At 44.3% G+C, this 14,342-nt stretch overlaps 1 protein-coding gene across 2 annotated transcripts in view; it reads right to left on the bottom strand.

Annotated features, from left to right (window-relative positions):
• osbpl3b (oxysterol binding protein-like 3b) overlaps positions 1-14,342 on the bottom strand; it is a 113,123-nt gene that overhangs the window by 48,068 nt on the left and 50,713 nt on the right. For both annotated transcript variants that reach the window (XM_067449083.1, XM_067449084.1), the window contains exon 3: positions 10,269-10,490. In XM_067449083.1, the coding sequence (XP_067305184.1) occupies positions 10,269-10,364 (96 nt within the window). In that variant the 5' untranslated portion in view covers positions 10,365-10,490. The remainder of the gene's footprint in view (positions 1-10,268; positions 10,491-14,342) is intronic.

Genomic DNA, 14,342 nt, shown 5'->3' with positions numbered 1-14,342 from the left:
TCAGCGCCTTAAACTGAAGAAAGGGGCAACTATATTCCTGTAAGCAGTAAGTAGTGATTTATCCACTTATTTACTAGCTGTTTAAACAATTTCTAAATAAATTGAAAGTTTCTTTGAGAGACAGCACTGTCTAGATTACGCTAGATGCTAGTACAGTAACAATAGGAAACTCCAAGTACCATACAAAACTAAATAGTGTGTCTAATGACAAAGATTAATATTATTTTGTATTACAAAATAAAACCGTAGCTACATTGCTTACAGATCGCTCACTTGATTCTTCTAGCAAACGTCACCTTTGCCACCATACAAGTTAAAACGACAGTCATTTGACAAGGCTATTTATTTTGTAAAAATATAAGTTATATATTTATATTTTTGAGAACTGAAGTGGACCTATGATGTTTTTGCATGCTTGTTCAGAGTACATCACAGTCACTGCGTAGCCTACATTGTGATTAACGTTATATAAACATGCAATATCATTGACGAAAAAAGACAAGTCTAAAATGTAGACTGAATGACACTTTAAGCAGAACATCTCAAATGGAGATTGCTGAAATGCAGCTTTACTTGTTTAGTGAGGTTTTCAGATCATCCGCGCACGAGAGAGAGCTCGCGTGCATATGGTTGCCAGATTGGACATGTTTAGGTAAAACACTGGATAGTATACGTATTCTTTTCACAGAAAAGCTCTGCTTGGGGGATTTAAATGACTGAAATCTGGCAAGCGCGCAAGCTCTTTCTCGCATGCGGATGATCTTAAAACACCAATAAACAAGTAGGCTGCATTTTAACAACTCCATTTGAGATGTTCTGCTTAAAGTGTCATTCAGTCTACATTTTAGACTTGTCTTTTTTCGTCAATGATATTGCATGTTTATATATTGTTAGTCACAATGTTAGTCACAATTTCCTAAATAATAGTTAGTCCACAGTCAACTTATGTCAGCACGTTTAGGTATTGTTGTCCGTTACCACGGCAACTAAGTGACTGTAAAAAAATAATGAACGTGTTTCTCATGTATGAAAAGTAAATGCATACATGACAAGCGGCAAAATCGCAAGAAAAGCTTGTCGTGTACTGAAAATTGCTAAAAAAATCATCCAATATCCTTTTTATGTTTAGAATAAATATATCAAAACATCCATAAAATACTTCTCAGATAAATTGTTTTTTAATAAAGTTGAAAACTTAATTTGAGCTTAATTTTAATAAAATATTGAATGATTTTCATAAAATATTATAATGACACATACAAGTGTCTGACCATAGCTATATAAAGTCACAATACCAACTTTGATGACAGTTTTTCATTAAATAACATGTTTCCACCATACAGTGACAATATGTAAATGTGTTGTTTTATCATGACCTTATTGTGCTACTACCTGACTTAAAGGAAGTGTATGTAAGATTGTGGCCAAAACTAGATAATTTTATGATTTATTGAAATACATTTCTTACATATAGTTCCTTTTACTTCAATCTAGCCACAATCTAGGTCCCACGCCAGTGTACCTTTTGTTACCGGTCCCAAGCCCAGATAAATAGAGAGGGTTGTGTCAGGAAGGGCATCCAATGTAATTTTTTTGCCAAATTCATTTTGTGAATCACGAATATGACTTCCATACCGGATCGGTTGGGTCCCAGGTTAACAACAACCACCATCAGTGCTGTTGACCTACAGGGCACTGGTGGAAATTGGGCTATTGTTAGTCAAAGAAGGAGAGGAGGAAAGTGTGTTAGAGGAGGAAGGCGTGTCCGTCGGCAGAGAGAGAAGAGGAAATGCAGGTGTTTAGGACTGAAAGTAGGGAGTTTGAATGTTGGTACAATGACAGGTAAAGGCAGAGAACTGGTAGATATGATGCAGAGGAAGAAAGTTGACATTCGTGTCCAGGAGACCAGGTGGAAAGGTTTAAACTGTTTTATAATGGTGTGGACAGGAAGAAAAATGTAGTTGGAGTGATCCTGAAGGAGGAGTTTGTGAAGAATGTTCTGGAGGTAAAGAGAGTGTCAAATAGGTTGATGAGTCTGAAGCTGGATATTGAAGGTGTAATTTTTAATGTTGTTAGTGCCTATGCTCCACAAGTAGGTTGTAAGCAAGATGATAAAGACAGATTCAGGAGCAAGTTGGAGGAAGTGATGCAGACTGTTCCCAGAGGTGAGAGGGTAGTGATAGGGGCAGATTTGAATGGAAATGTTGGGGAAGGGAATTGTGGGGACGAGGAAGTGTTGGGCAGGTTTGGTCTTCAGGAAAGGAACCCAGAAGGACAGAGGTTGGTAGACTTTGCTAAAAGTATGGAGATGACTGTGGTGAACACGTACTTTCAGAAGAGGCAGGAACACAGGGTGACATATAAGAGTGGTGGCAGGAGCACACAAGTGGACTATATCTTATGTAGATGCTGTAATCTGATGGAAATTAGCAATTGTAAAGTAGTGGTAGTTGAGAGTGTAGCTAGACAGCATAGGATGGTGGTGTGTAAGATGACTCTGGTGGTAAGGAAGATGAAGAGAGTAAAGGTAGAGCAGAAGACAAAGTGGTGGAAGTTAGAAAAGGAAGAGTGCTGTGTGGTTTTCAGGGGGGAGTTAAGACAAGCTTTAGGTCAGGGGTCTCAAACTCGCGGCTCGCGGGGCACTTGCAGGATGATATTTTGTGGCCCCCTACTTGACATCAAAGTTTAGTGTTAGTGTGGCCCGCGCATTGCTCTGAAAACCATTTTTGGCGGAGTCGTTGCATGCCGCGCTTTATGCCTAACTTCGTGTGTGTGTGTATGAGAGAGTTAGCTCGGCCCTCTCTCATGCAGTATAATTGGTTGACATCGCGTGATTGACATGTACAGAGGCTGATCAGACCAATAACGGTGCTCAAATGGCCAATCAAATCAAAGTAGGCGCGATTTATAATCTCTTATATATTTTTTTAAAAAAAAAAGTAGGCAAGAGAAGCCTATATGAACCATACATGTTCAGAAAGGAATGTTAAATTTCAGAGGAACAGTTCATGTTCAGAAGAAACATTCATGTTGAAGAACTGTTAATAATAAAAATTGATCAGGGAGACGGGTAGAAAGGTGCTAGGTGTGTCATCTGGAAGGAGGAAAGAAGACAAGGAGACTTGGTGGTGGAATGAGGAAGTCCAGGAGAGTATCCTGAGGAAGAGGTTAGCTAGGAAGAAGTGGGACAGTGAGAGGACAGAGGAAAGTAGACAAGAATATAGGGTGATGTAGAGTGAGGTTAAGACAGGTGGCAAAGACCAAACAAAGCGTATGAGGACATCAATGTTATGCAATGGTAGATAGTAAGGAAGGTGAGAGGGATGTGTATCGGTTGGCAAGGCAGAGGGATAGAGATGGAAAGGATGTGCAGCAGGTTAGAGTGATTAAAGATAGTGATGGAAATGTTTTGACAGGTGACAGGCGGGTGAGGGAAAGATGGAAGGAGTACTTTGAGGAACTGATGAATGAGGAAAATGACAGGGAGAGAAGAGTTGTAGAGGCAAATATTGTTGACCAGGAAGTAGAAAGTATTAGCAAGGGTGAAGTTAGGAGAGCTTTGAAGAGGATGAAGAGAGGAAAGGCAGTTGGTCCTGATGACATACCAGTGGAGGTATGGTATAGGAGAAATGGCAGTATAGATTTTAACTAGGTTTTTCAACAAGGTTTTAGTGAGGGATGAGGATGCCTGAGGAATGGAGGAGAAGTGTTTCTGTGCCGATTTTTAAGAACAAGGGAGATGTGGAGAGTTGTGGAAACTATAGAGGTATTAAGCTGATGAGCCATACAATGAAGTTGTGGGAAAGAGCAGTGTAAGCAAGGCTAAGGGGAGAAGTGGACATTTGTGAGCAGAAGTATGGTTTCATGCCAAGAAAGAGCACTACAGATGCATTATTTGCTTTGAGAATGTTAATGGAGAAGTACAGAGAGGGTCAGAAAGAGCTGCATTGTGTCTTTGTAGATTTAGAGAAAGTATATGACAGAGTGCCAAGAGAGGAGCTGTGGTATTGTATGAGGAGGTCTGGAGTGGCAGAGAAGTATGTTAGAGTGGTCCAGGATATGTATGAGAGCAGTAGGACAGTGGTAAGGTGTGCCGTAGGTGAGACTTCACGGTGAAGGTGGGACTGCATTAAGGAGTGGCTCTGAGCCCCTTCTTGTTTGCGGTGGTAATGGACAGGCTGACATCTGAGTTCAGACAGGAATCTCCATGGACTATGATGTTTGCGGATGACATTGTGATCTTTAGTGAGAGCAGGGAGCAGGTGGAGGAAAGTCTAGAGAGTTGGAGGTTTGCTATGGAGAGAAGAGGAATGAAGGTTAGTCGTAGCACGACAGAATACATGTGTGTGAATGAGAGGAAACCAAGTGGAACAGTGAGGTTACAGGGAGAAGAGGTAAAGAAGGTGCAGGATTTTAAGTACTTAGGGTCAACAGTCCAGAGCAATGGGGAGTGTGGAAAAGTGGTGAAGAAGCGTGTGCAGGCAGTTTGGAATGGGTGGAGAAAAGTGTCAGGTCTGTTGTGTGATAAAAGAGTAGCAGCAAGAATGAAAGGAAAGGCGTACAGGACAGTAGTGAGACAGCGATGTTGTATGGTTTGGAGACAGTTGCACTGAGGAAAAGACAGGAGGAAGAGCTAGAGGTAGCAGAGCTGAAGATGTTGATGTCAGGGTTCTGTCACTTCGGTCTAGCTTTCTCTTGGTTTGGTGACAGAGTCCTGACACTCCTGTATTTTGTCCTGTCTTGTGTGAGCGCGCAGCTTTGAGCATGCTCGAGCTGCGTGCTCTTCTGTCCCTGTCATTTTCTGTGTGGGGCGTGGTGTTCGGGTCCCAGCACTTCTGTCTAGTTGGGTTTCGGTTTTGTGTTGGGATTCGGACATTCATGCTCCTTGTGTTTTGTCTTCTGTTGTGAGTGCACAGAATGAGCATTCGCTCATTCTTGTGCACTCTGTGTGGTGGTGTGTGTGCACTGTCCTGTCTGTGTGTTTTGTGTTGTGTAGCATGCAGCTGGTGTTTTACTTGCTGCATGCTTTCTTGTTGTCATGTTTCGTGTGAACATGCAGTTTATGAGTTTTCATTAACTGCATGTTCATGTCACGTTTGGTGTGAGCACATGTTCATGTGTTTCTTTGTCCCATGTGCTCTCATGTCAATTGTCTAACCCCACCCACCTTGTTTCCTGATTATTGGTTCATTTGCCCCACCTGTCTTCTCCCATTACCCTCGTTTGTTTGCTCCCCATTTAATCTCCTTGTGTTTGCAGTCCTGTGCTGGATCGTCGTCAAACCTTCCTCATGTTTCCCTGCTCCTGAAGTCGAGTCGAGTCAAGCCAAGCCAAGCCAAGAAAAGTCAAGTCTTGTTTTTCCCCCTCGGGGTTGTTTTTGTTTGTCTTGTTTTGTTTGATTTTTATAATAAAGAGCCCATTCTTCCTGCAATTGAGTCCTCGCTCCTTTTCCACTCTACAAACGTTGACAGAACGATCCAGCCAAAAAGAGGACTCAGCAGAGGATGGGCATCTTCCTTTTCCCATCTCCATTCAAAGGGGCCTCGGTGAAGGATCAGATGGTCCAGGTCATCAGGCATGTCTCTCTTCGCCAGGAAGGTCGCAACATCAAGGACTTTGCCTTTGACTTTCTGGCTGTAGTGCATGGCCTGGACTACAGTGATGATGCTGATTTAAAAGAGGTTTTTAACACCTGCCTCACAGAGCCCCTCAGCCCTTGGGAGATGGGAAGGTTGGGGCACCTGCCGTTTAGGAAATTCATCTGCCATTTACACCAGCGTGTGAAGTCCAATCGCAGCAGTTTCCGTGGAAGCCCCAGCCCTCCGATGACCCGCAGACAGAGGAGGAGGAAGAAGGTGTCAGCCTCATCAGACACCTCTACTGCGGTAGATGCTGCAGCTCTCAGAGAGTCGGCCGTGAATGCTGCAGCTTTCCCAGAGGCAGCTGAAGACGCTTCAGCTCCCCCAGAGGCAACCGAAGATGCTGCAGCTCCCCTAGAGGCGGTAAGCACCACACCGCCGCTTCGTTCTCGTAAAAGGAGGAGGAAGAAGGCTTCCTTCGTCCTAAATGGCCTGGAGGCCATCCCAGAGCCTGCTACCGGCCCAGAGGTGCCAGCCACGCCGCCCAGGCTCCTTGCCCTGCCCGCGCCGCCCAGGCTCCTTGCCCTGCCCGCGCCGCCCAGGCTCCTTGCCCTGCCCGCGCCGCCCAGGCTCCTTGCCCTGCCCGCGCCGCCCAGGCTCCTTGCCCTGCCCGCGCCGCCCAGGCTCCTTGCCCTGCCCGCGCCGCCCAGGCTCCTTGCCCTGCCCGCGCCGCCCAGGCTCCTTGCCCTGCCCGCGCCGCCCAGGCTCCTTGCCCTGCCCGCGCCGCCCAGGCTCCTTGCCCTGCCCTCTGCCTGCCCGGAGGCCGTCCCAGAGCCCTCTGCCTGCCCGGAGGCCGTCCCAGAGCCCTCTGCCTGCCCGGAGGCCGTCCCAGAGCCCTCTGCCTGCCCGGAGGCCGTCCCAGAGCCCTCTGCCTGCCCGGAGGCCGTCCCAGAGCCCTCTGCCTGCCCGGAGGCCGTCCCAGAGCCCTCTGCCTGCCCGGAGGCCGTCCCAGAGCCCTCTGCCTGCCGGGAGGCCGTCCCAGAGCCCTCTGCCTGCCGGGAGGCCGTCCCAGAGCCCTCTGCCTGCCCGGAGGCCGTCCCAGAGCCCTCTGCCTGCCCGGAGGCCGTCCCAGAGCCCTCTGCCTGCCCGGAGGCCGTCCCAGAGCCCTCTGCCTGCCCGGAGGCCGTCCCAGAGCCCTCTGCCTGCCCGGAGGCCGTCCCAGAGCCCTCTGCCTGCCCGGAGGCCGTCCCAGAGCCCTCTGCCTGCCCGGAGGCCGTCCCAGAGCCCTCTGCCTGCCCGGAGGCCGTCCCAGAGCCCTCTGCCTGCCCGGAGGCCGTCCCAGAGCCCTCTGCCTGCCCGGAGGCCGTCCCAGAGCCCTCTGCCTGCCCGGAGGCCGTCCCAGAGCCCTCTGCCTGCCCGGAGGCCGTCCCAGAGCCCTCTGCCTGCCCGGAGGCCGTCCCAGAGCCCTCTGCCTGCCCGGAGGCCGTCCCAGAGCCCTCTGCCTGCCCGGAGGCCGTCCCAGAGCCCTCTGCCTGCCCGGAGGCCGTCCCAGAGCCCTCTGCCTGCCCGGAGGCCGTCCCAGAGCCCGCTCTCACCCTGATTCCAGTCTTGTCTGACCTGCTTGTCCTGCCGACCCCACTCAAGTCCCATGCTCTGCCGGTCCCGCTCAGGCCTCCTGTCCAGCCAGCCTCAGTCAAGCGTCCAGACCCACCTGATCCTCCCTGGCCCTCAGCAAGGGCTCCCGATCCACCAGAACCTGCCTGGTCCATCCCTCCCTGGCCCTCTGCCAGGACTCCAGATCCACTGGAGCCTGCCTGGACTGTCCCTCCGGCACCACCCTGGTCGTCTGACGGTGTCCCTGATTGGCCAGTGTCACCCTGGTGTGTCCCTCTGGCTCTGCCCTGGCCTTCTGCTGGGACTCCAGACTTGCCTGAGCCTCCCTGGCTCATCCCTCCCGTCCCTCCCTGGTCCCTTCTTGAGATGTTCTGGGCTGTCCTGCTGGCTCTGACTTGGCTCCCCTCCCTCCCTCCCCTCTTTGTCTCTGTGTTTTGATTTTCCTGTCTTGTGTTGTCTGTGTCGGTCTTATGTTCCTGTCTTGTTTTGGTGTCCCTCTTTGGGGACGCCAGGTGGCGTCCCTTTAGATGGGGGGTAGTGTCAGGGTTCTGTCACTTCGGTCTAGCTTTCTCTTGGTTTGGTGACAGAGTCCTGACACTCCTGTATTTTGTCCTGTCTTGTGTGAGCGCGCAGCTTTGAGCATGCTCGAGCTGCGTGCTCTTCTGTCCCTGTCATTTTCTGTGTGGGGCGTGGTGTTCGGGTCCCAGCACTTCTGTCTAGTTGGGTTTCGGTTTTGTGTTGGGATTCGGACATTCATGCTCCTTGTGTTTTGTCTTCTGTTGTGAGTGCACAGAATGAGCATTCGCTCATTCTTGTGCACTCTGTGTGGTGGTGTGTGTGCACTGTCCTGTCTGTGTGTTTTGTGTTGTGTAGCATGCAGCTGGTGTTTTACTTGCTGCATGCTTTCTTGTTGTCATGTTTCGTGTGAACATGCAGTTTATGAGTTTTCATTAACTGCATGTTCATGTCACGTTTGGTGTGAGCACATGTTCATGTGTTTCTTTGTCCCATGTGCTCTCATGTCAATTGTCTAACCCCACCCACCTTGTTTCCTGATTATTGGTTCATTTGCCCCACCTGTCTTCTCCCATTACCCTCGTTTGTTTGCTCCCCATTTAATCTCCTTGTGTTTGCAGTCCTGTGCTGGATCGTCGTCAAACCTTCCTCATGTTTCCCTGCTCCTGAAGTCGAGTCGAGTCAAGCCAAGCCAAGCCAAGAAAAGTCAAGTCTTGTTTTTCCCCCTCGGGGTTGTTTTTGTTTGTCTTGTTTTGTTTGATTTTTATAATAAAGAGCCCATTCTTCCTGCAATTGAGTCCTCGCTCCTTTTCCACTCTACAAACGTTGACAGTTGAGGTTCTCTTTGGGAGTGACGAGGATGGATAGGATCAGGAATGAGTACATCAGAGGGACAGCACATGTGAGATGTTTTGGAGACAAAGTTAGAGAGGCCAGGTTGAGAAGGTTTGGACATGTTCAGAGGAGGGAGAGTAAATATATTGGTAAAAGGATAATGAGAACAGAGCTGCCAGGCATGAGGTCGAGAGGAAGACCAAAGAGGAGGTTTATGGATGTAGTGAAGGAGGACATGAAGGTAGTCGGTCTGAGAGAAGAGGATACAGAGGATAGGACTAGATGGAGGAAGATGATTCGCTGTGGTGACCCCTAAAGGGAACAGCCGAAAGAAGAAGAGTTCCTTAAAGTTCAAGTTTCACACTAAATGTGAGTACTACTTTTAACATAATGTCTAGTTTTAATATGCCATTTAAAGCAATGCATGTTTGTGCAATTTTGTTGTATTTTTATGTAGTGTTGTGTCGTGGTATTTTTTACTTATTAAGTGTGCAGGCAAACAAAAGGTTGGGAAAGGCTGATCTACAGTTTCATGACTGAACTAACCATGTGTTATTTCCTTTAACGGTTAATTACCCTTTTGCTTTCAAAGTTCATTTTAAATAGTCCTGTGGTTGCAAATACATTTTTAATATTCCGTGTAGTCTCTCAGTTACTACAAGGGCATACAAATACATGCATTATAAAAGAATGGTAGACACTGAAATATATATATATATATATATATATATATATACAGTGCCTTGCGAAAGTATTCGGCCCCCTTGAACTTTGCTACCTTTTGCCACATTTCAGGCTTCAAACATAAAGATATAAAACTGTAATTTTTTGTGAAGAATCAACAACAAGTGGGACACAATCATGAAGTGGAACGAAATTTATTGGATATTTCAAACTTTTTTAACAAATCAAAAACTGAAAAATTGGCCGTGCAAAATTATTCAGCCCCCTTCTTGTAACTGTACCCAAGCAAACATATTAGGTATTCAGTCCATTTCTTCACAAAATGTTAACGATAAATGCTTATTATCTGTTAAGGTATCTTGAGGATGCATTACAACTTACTGAAATGTATAATATGTCGTGTAATCGCTCAATCAGTGTTTCAACCACGGAAAGACAACAGCTTGAGAACATGTCCCTATCACATTTACCTCAGGCAAGTCATTCAGTGGCCACCCCACAGCTGTTAGTTCATATGCACTATATTAGCCTATATATTAATTATATTCTCCTTAACTTAACATTGTGCAAGCTTTCATGCTTTTTACTATGAAAGAATGAGAAAATGTCATCTAAAAGGAATTTTAGATAATGTATTTCATGTCACACCACAGGATGTCAATTTCCCAAAAGTATTTCATGCCAACTACTTATTTGCAGTATCAGCAGGACAAATATTAAAACTGGAAAATCAAGTCTTAATTTATACACCAATACAAACAGCTGGAAATCTATGTCTTCTTCCTCCTCATTTGATTTGTATTATATAGTGCTAGTTATTAGACTTTTTTATTGCTTTGTGCTGTTACTAAGTCATTTTTTCCTGTGTTTTATTATCTACCAGTTAAAAATCACTCTCTGATAGCAGGTTAAAAAAGTAATAGAACACCTCTTCACCATGCCACATGATTTTTGAAGTTTCTTATCCATCCAAAAGTGCAGCATAAGTAACATAAAGTGATACTTCCATAAATGTAGCTCATTAACTATCAAAAAACTTACCTGTCTGCTGTCATGTTTGGAGGAGGAACTGCTATTGCTGTGAGATGGAGATGAGATTTTCTGGGACATGGTGGAACTTTTCTCCTCTGAACTCATCTCCTGTTCTCAGTAAGGAGAATGTAAAAAGAAGAGGAAGAGGAGGAACTGGAGGAGGGGAAAAGAGGGAGGCAGTTGCTCAGCAGTTGTGAGTCTCCATTTGCTTGTTCTTCCAAAGCTTTGAGCCTGTGGACAGATGAAGAGAGAGAAAGGGTCGATCAGGAGATGTATGTGAAAGGCAACCTCAACACGATGTCTGACTTTCATCTGTACAGGTAATGAACACCACTCACTCACCACAAGATATCAAATAGCAGAATTATCTGAAAGCATAAAGGCTTGGTCAGCGTGATACACAATCTGAGGGTTGTGTTGAGGATAGATGCCAGTGTGAATCACTGGACATACTATAGATGTCATCAACAGATCATCTCCTACTCACTCAGCTACTTTGAATTATGATTAGAGTTATGAAAGTGTGGGGGCTACACTGAACACAAGCTGACTCTGAATCTCTGACTGACTAAAACAAATCTGTGCTTCATTTATAGCAGAAAAAGACGTCAGTGATCGCTGCTCTGTAGTAACCGTCCTTCGTTCCCTGTCTCATCTCATCCACGCTGCTCTGTCTTCCTCTCAGTGTGGTTCTCACATGAATGGAGAACAAAATGCAAATGTCCGCTTGTTTTGTGTCTGGGTTTGTTTGAAGTCATGTGTCACGACAACACCATATGCATACTTGTGTTACAGCACCTGTGCCTAGTGTCAAATAATACCACAGGTTACAGGGTGTGGTGTATAAATCAAACACACACTCACACATATACAACACAAATTCACAAAACTACAATACACTATGGATTCTATTTAATATAAATTTGACATTATTTATGCTATTATGATGTATTATCCTCACACATGCTAAAAAAAAAAAAAAAAAAATATATATATATATATATATATATATATATATATATACTCAACCTACAGACTGATATATAACCAAGGCTCCCTAACGAAACAAAAATATATTGCAGTATATTGGAAAATATCATGTAATACATTAGGCAATATATTCACATATATGGGATTTAATATTTATATTCGCCAATATATTGCAATATATGAAAGCTGCAATGATTTGTATATTTTGCAATATATTACAGGAATATATAATATATTGTATAATAACATCAATATATTATTCCATGTATTTACAATATATTATATTTTGAAGTAATATATTGGTAAATATATTACTCTCTCTCTCTCTCTCTCTCTCTCTATATATATATATATATATATATATATATATAGTTAATTATCAATAAATCAGTGTCAGAAGCGTACTTTAATTTGACAGCGCTGGAACTTTTATTTTGACAGTGCTGAGAATGCAGGCATGCAGCACCTGAGCGGAGACACACATGAGCTCCCATTCTCCTTCTTTATATGCCTACACCTACAGTCTTTGTATAATGTATCTGTCTAATAAATTATTAAATAGAACTGTTAAACAAAGAAAGTTAATGGTATTGTCACATTCTTGTCTTGTTCTGTTCTGTAAAGTTTTAGTTTCCATTGTCATTGTTTGGTTTAGTCCTTGTCACTAATCTGTTGTCATAGGCCCTGTTTATACCTGGTATTAAGATGCCCTTTGGTTGATCAGATCACAATTGGACGACACTAAATACAGGTTTAAACAGGGTCTAAAACGTTTTAAGCTTATCCACTTTCCACCACTTCCAGAGGTAGTCCAAAATGCTTTCAACCGGATTACTTTCATAGTGTAAACACTCATGTGGTCAAATGTGTTGAACAGCCACAAAAGGCTCTCTGCCTACAGACCTAACAAAATCATACTAAGCACAATGTTCTCTCACCATTCATGATTTCTAACACACACTCTTTGCGTTCGTCATGGCCTTGCTGCTGTCAGAGAAGAAACAAATGCTAATGCTCTCCGTATATTTTTCCATCATTTCTGGGGCAGTTCACATGTAAATGACAAAGCTTATTTTGCACGGAAAGAGTGCTTAAGCTGACACCTGAGCCACTTCCCCCTTGAGCCAGAGCCCAACAGTATGTCTGACCAGGTTTGTGAGCTGGCAACATTATCAGTACCAGTGGGTGTCATCATGAAGTTCAAGGGAATGGAGCCCCACTTAAACTCCCATTGCCCCATCATTTCTTCGCCTGCCCCACGGTCTTCTAGGCCTTGACTATGCCTCGTCCCTCCATCCCTTCGGCTCTGGTTTCTCATGCCGTCATCTACTCCCTGGGCTTCTGCAGCCACCATCGCCGAACGGTTAGATTTCTAGTATGTATTGTGTATGCATTTTGATGGCATTTTCAAAAGCATACTCTATCTTTCACACACACTTTTTTATTATGAGCACAGGTCACAATGTAGGACACAGGAATGCAGCAAAGTTAATTAGATTAGTTCTGCACTCCACAATCAAACACCCCTTCATTTCCATCAGCCTGTGCAAGTCAATAGAAACATCCATACTTTCTTGCAAATCTCTCTCACACACACCCTGTTTTTCAGCCACAGGAAATTGTGAAAATGAGCAGTATGTCGCAATATGTCGACTCTTCAGCGAATAATCACATGTCAACATTCTAGGTTTAATCATTTCCTTTGAGAATGGAGTAATCTACTTTATTTTATCAGACCTGCAAACTCCTCAGTGTAAAAAAGGGGACAGTGAAAATATAGTAAAGTGTCATTTATTTCTGTGATCAAAGCTGAATTTATCATCATCACTCCATTTTTCAGTGTCACTAATCATTCTAATATTAGGATTTGATGCTCAACAAACATTTATGATTATTATCAGTGTTGAAAACAGTTTTGCTGCTCATGGTGCTGCTTCATTTTGTGGAAACAAAAAAGGGAGAAATTAATACTTTTGTTGATCAGACATAGGCTACATTAAATTGATCACAAGTGATACTTTTAATATTACAAAAGATAATAATTTATTTAATAAATGATGTCCATTGAACTTTCTCATCAAAGAATCCTGAAAAATAAAATGTATCATGGTTTCCACAACATTTTTAAGCAGATTACAACAAGATAATAATCAAAAATGTTTCTTGATTATAAAATCCTCATATGAGAATGATTAGTGAAGGATCATGTGACACTGAAGGCTGGAGTAATGATAAATTCAGCTTTGATCACAGGAATAAATCACACTTTACTATATATTCACATAGAAAAGGCTGTTTTCATTTGTAATGGTATTTCACAATATTACTGTTTTAACTTAGACTGACAAGCCAGACCCACATCAAGATGTTTGGTCTGGAAACTCACCATAGACAATCTCAATCCGAGGGGCGGATAAACGGTTGTCTTTCAAACTCCCTCTGCACGCGATAGGATAGCGCTACAACCAACCAGAGCAACGAAGGTTAAACAGAGCTCGCTGATAGATTAAACATTCACCGTATCCGGTCGGCTAAACTCCGAACACATCTTCCCTTTTTAAGAATGACTTCAGTGCCGTTGTTTGTTCTTTTCTCAGAGAAAAGCTTAACTCCAAGTCTTCCTGAGTCGCTGTCAGAGCTGATTCGAAAGACCGCCGCCGTTTGCCAGTTTCTGTGTTTACTAGAAGCACACAAACGCAACTCGGCCGTCGTCATTATGGCCCCGCCCGCCGACTCTATACACGATGTGATTGGCCCGTCCAAATTTTGAGGAACACAGCTCAGAATGGTATTGAGAGTGCCTAGACGACACTTGCGGGCAAATTAAATTTGCTGCCGCTAGGGTGCGTCTAGATTTCTAGGCTAGTTTTAAAGGGGTACTTCAGCGCTGGGAAGATGAATCTGTATTTAAACTGGGTCATCAATGCAGTAGAAATGTGAAATTATTTTTGAATTTGGTGTCTTCTAGACTGAGAAAAGACAGAAAATGTATTTTTGTCCCATGGGGATGAAAGACTACAATTCCCAGAATGCTTCGCTGCCCTGTGAGGCCATTCCCAACGCCAACAACTTCATTACTGTGACTGAGTTAGA

The sequence above is a fragment of the Pseudorasbora parva genome, chromosome 7 (assembly GCF_024679245.1).
Source record: "Pseudorasbora parva isolate DD20220531a chromosome 7, ASM2467924v1, whole genome shotgun sequence".
NCBI classification, from domain to species: Eukaryota; Metazoa; Chordata; class Actinopteri; order Cypriniformes; family Gobionidae; genus Pseudorasbora; species Pseudorasbora parva.
Note: the sequence above shows the minus strand (reverse complement) of the source record. Positions and strands in the feature narration are given on the sequence as shown.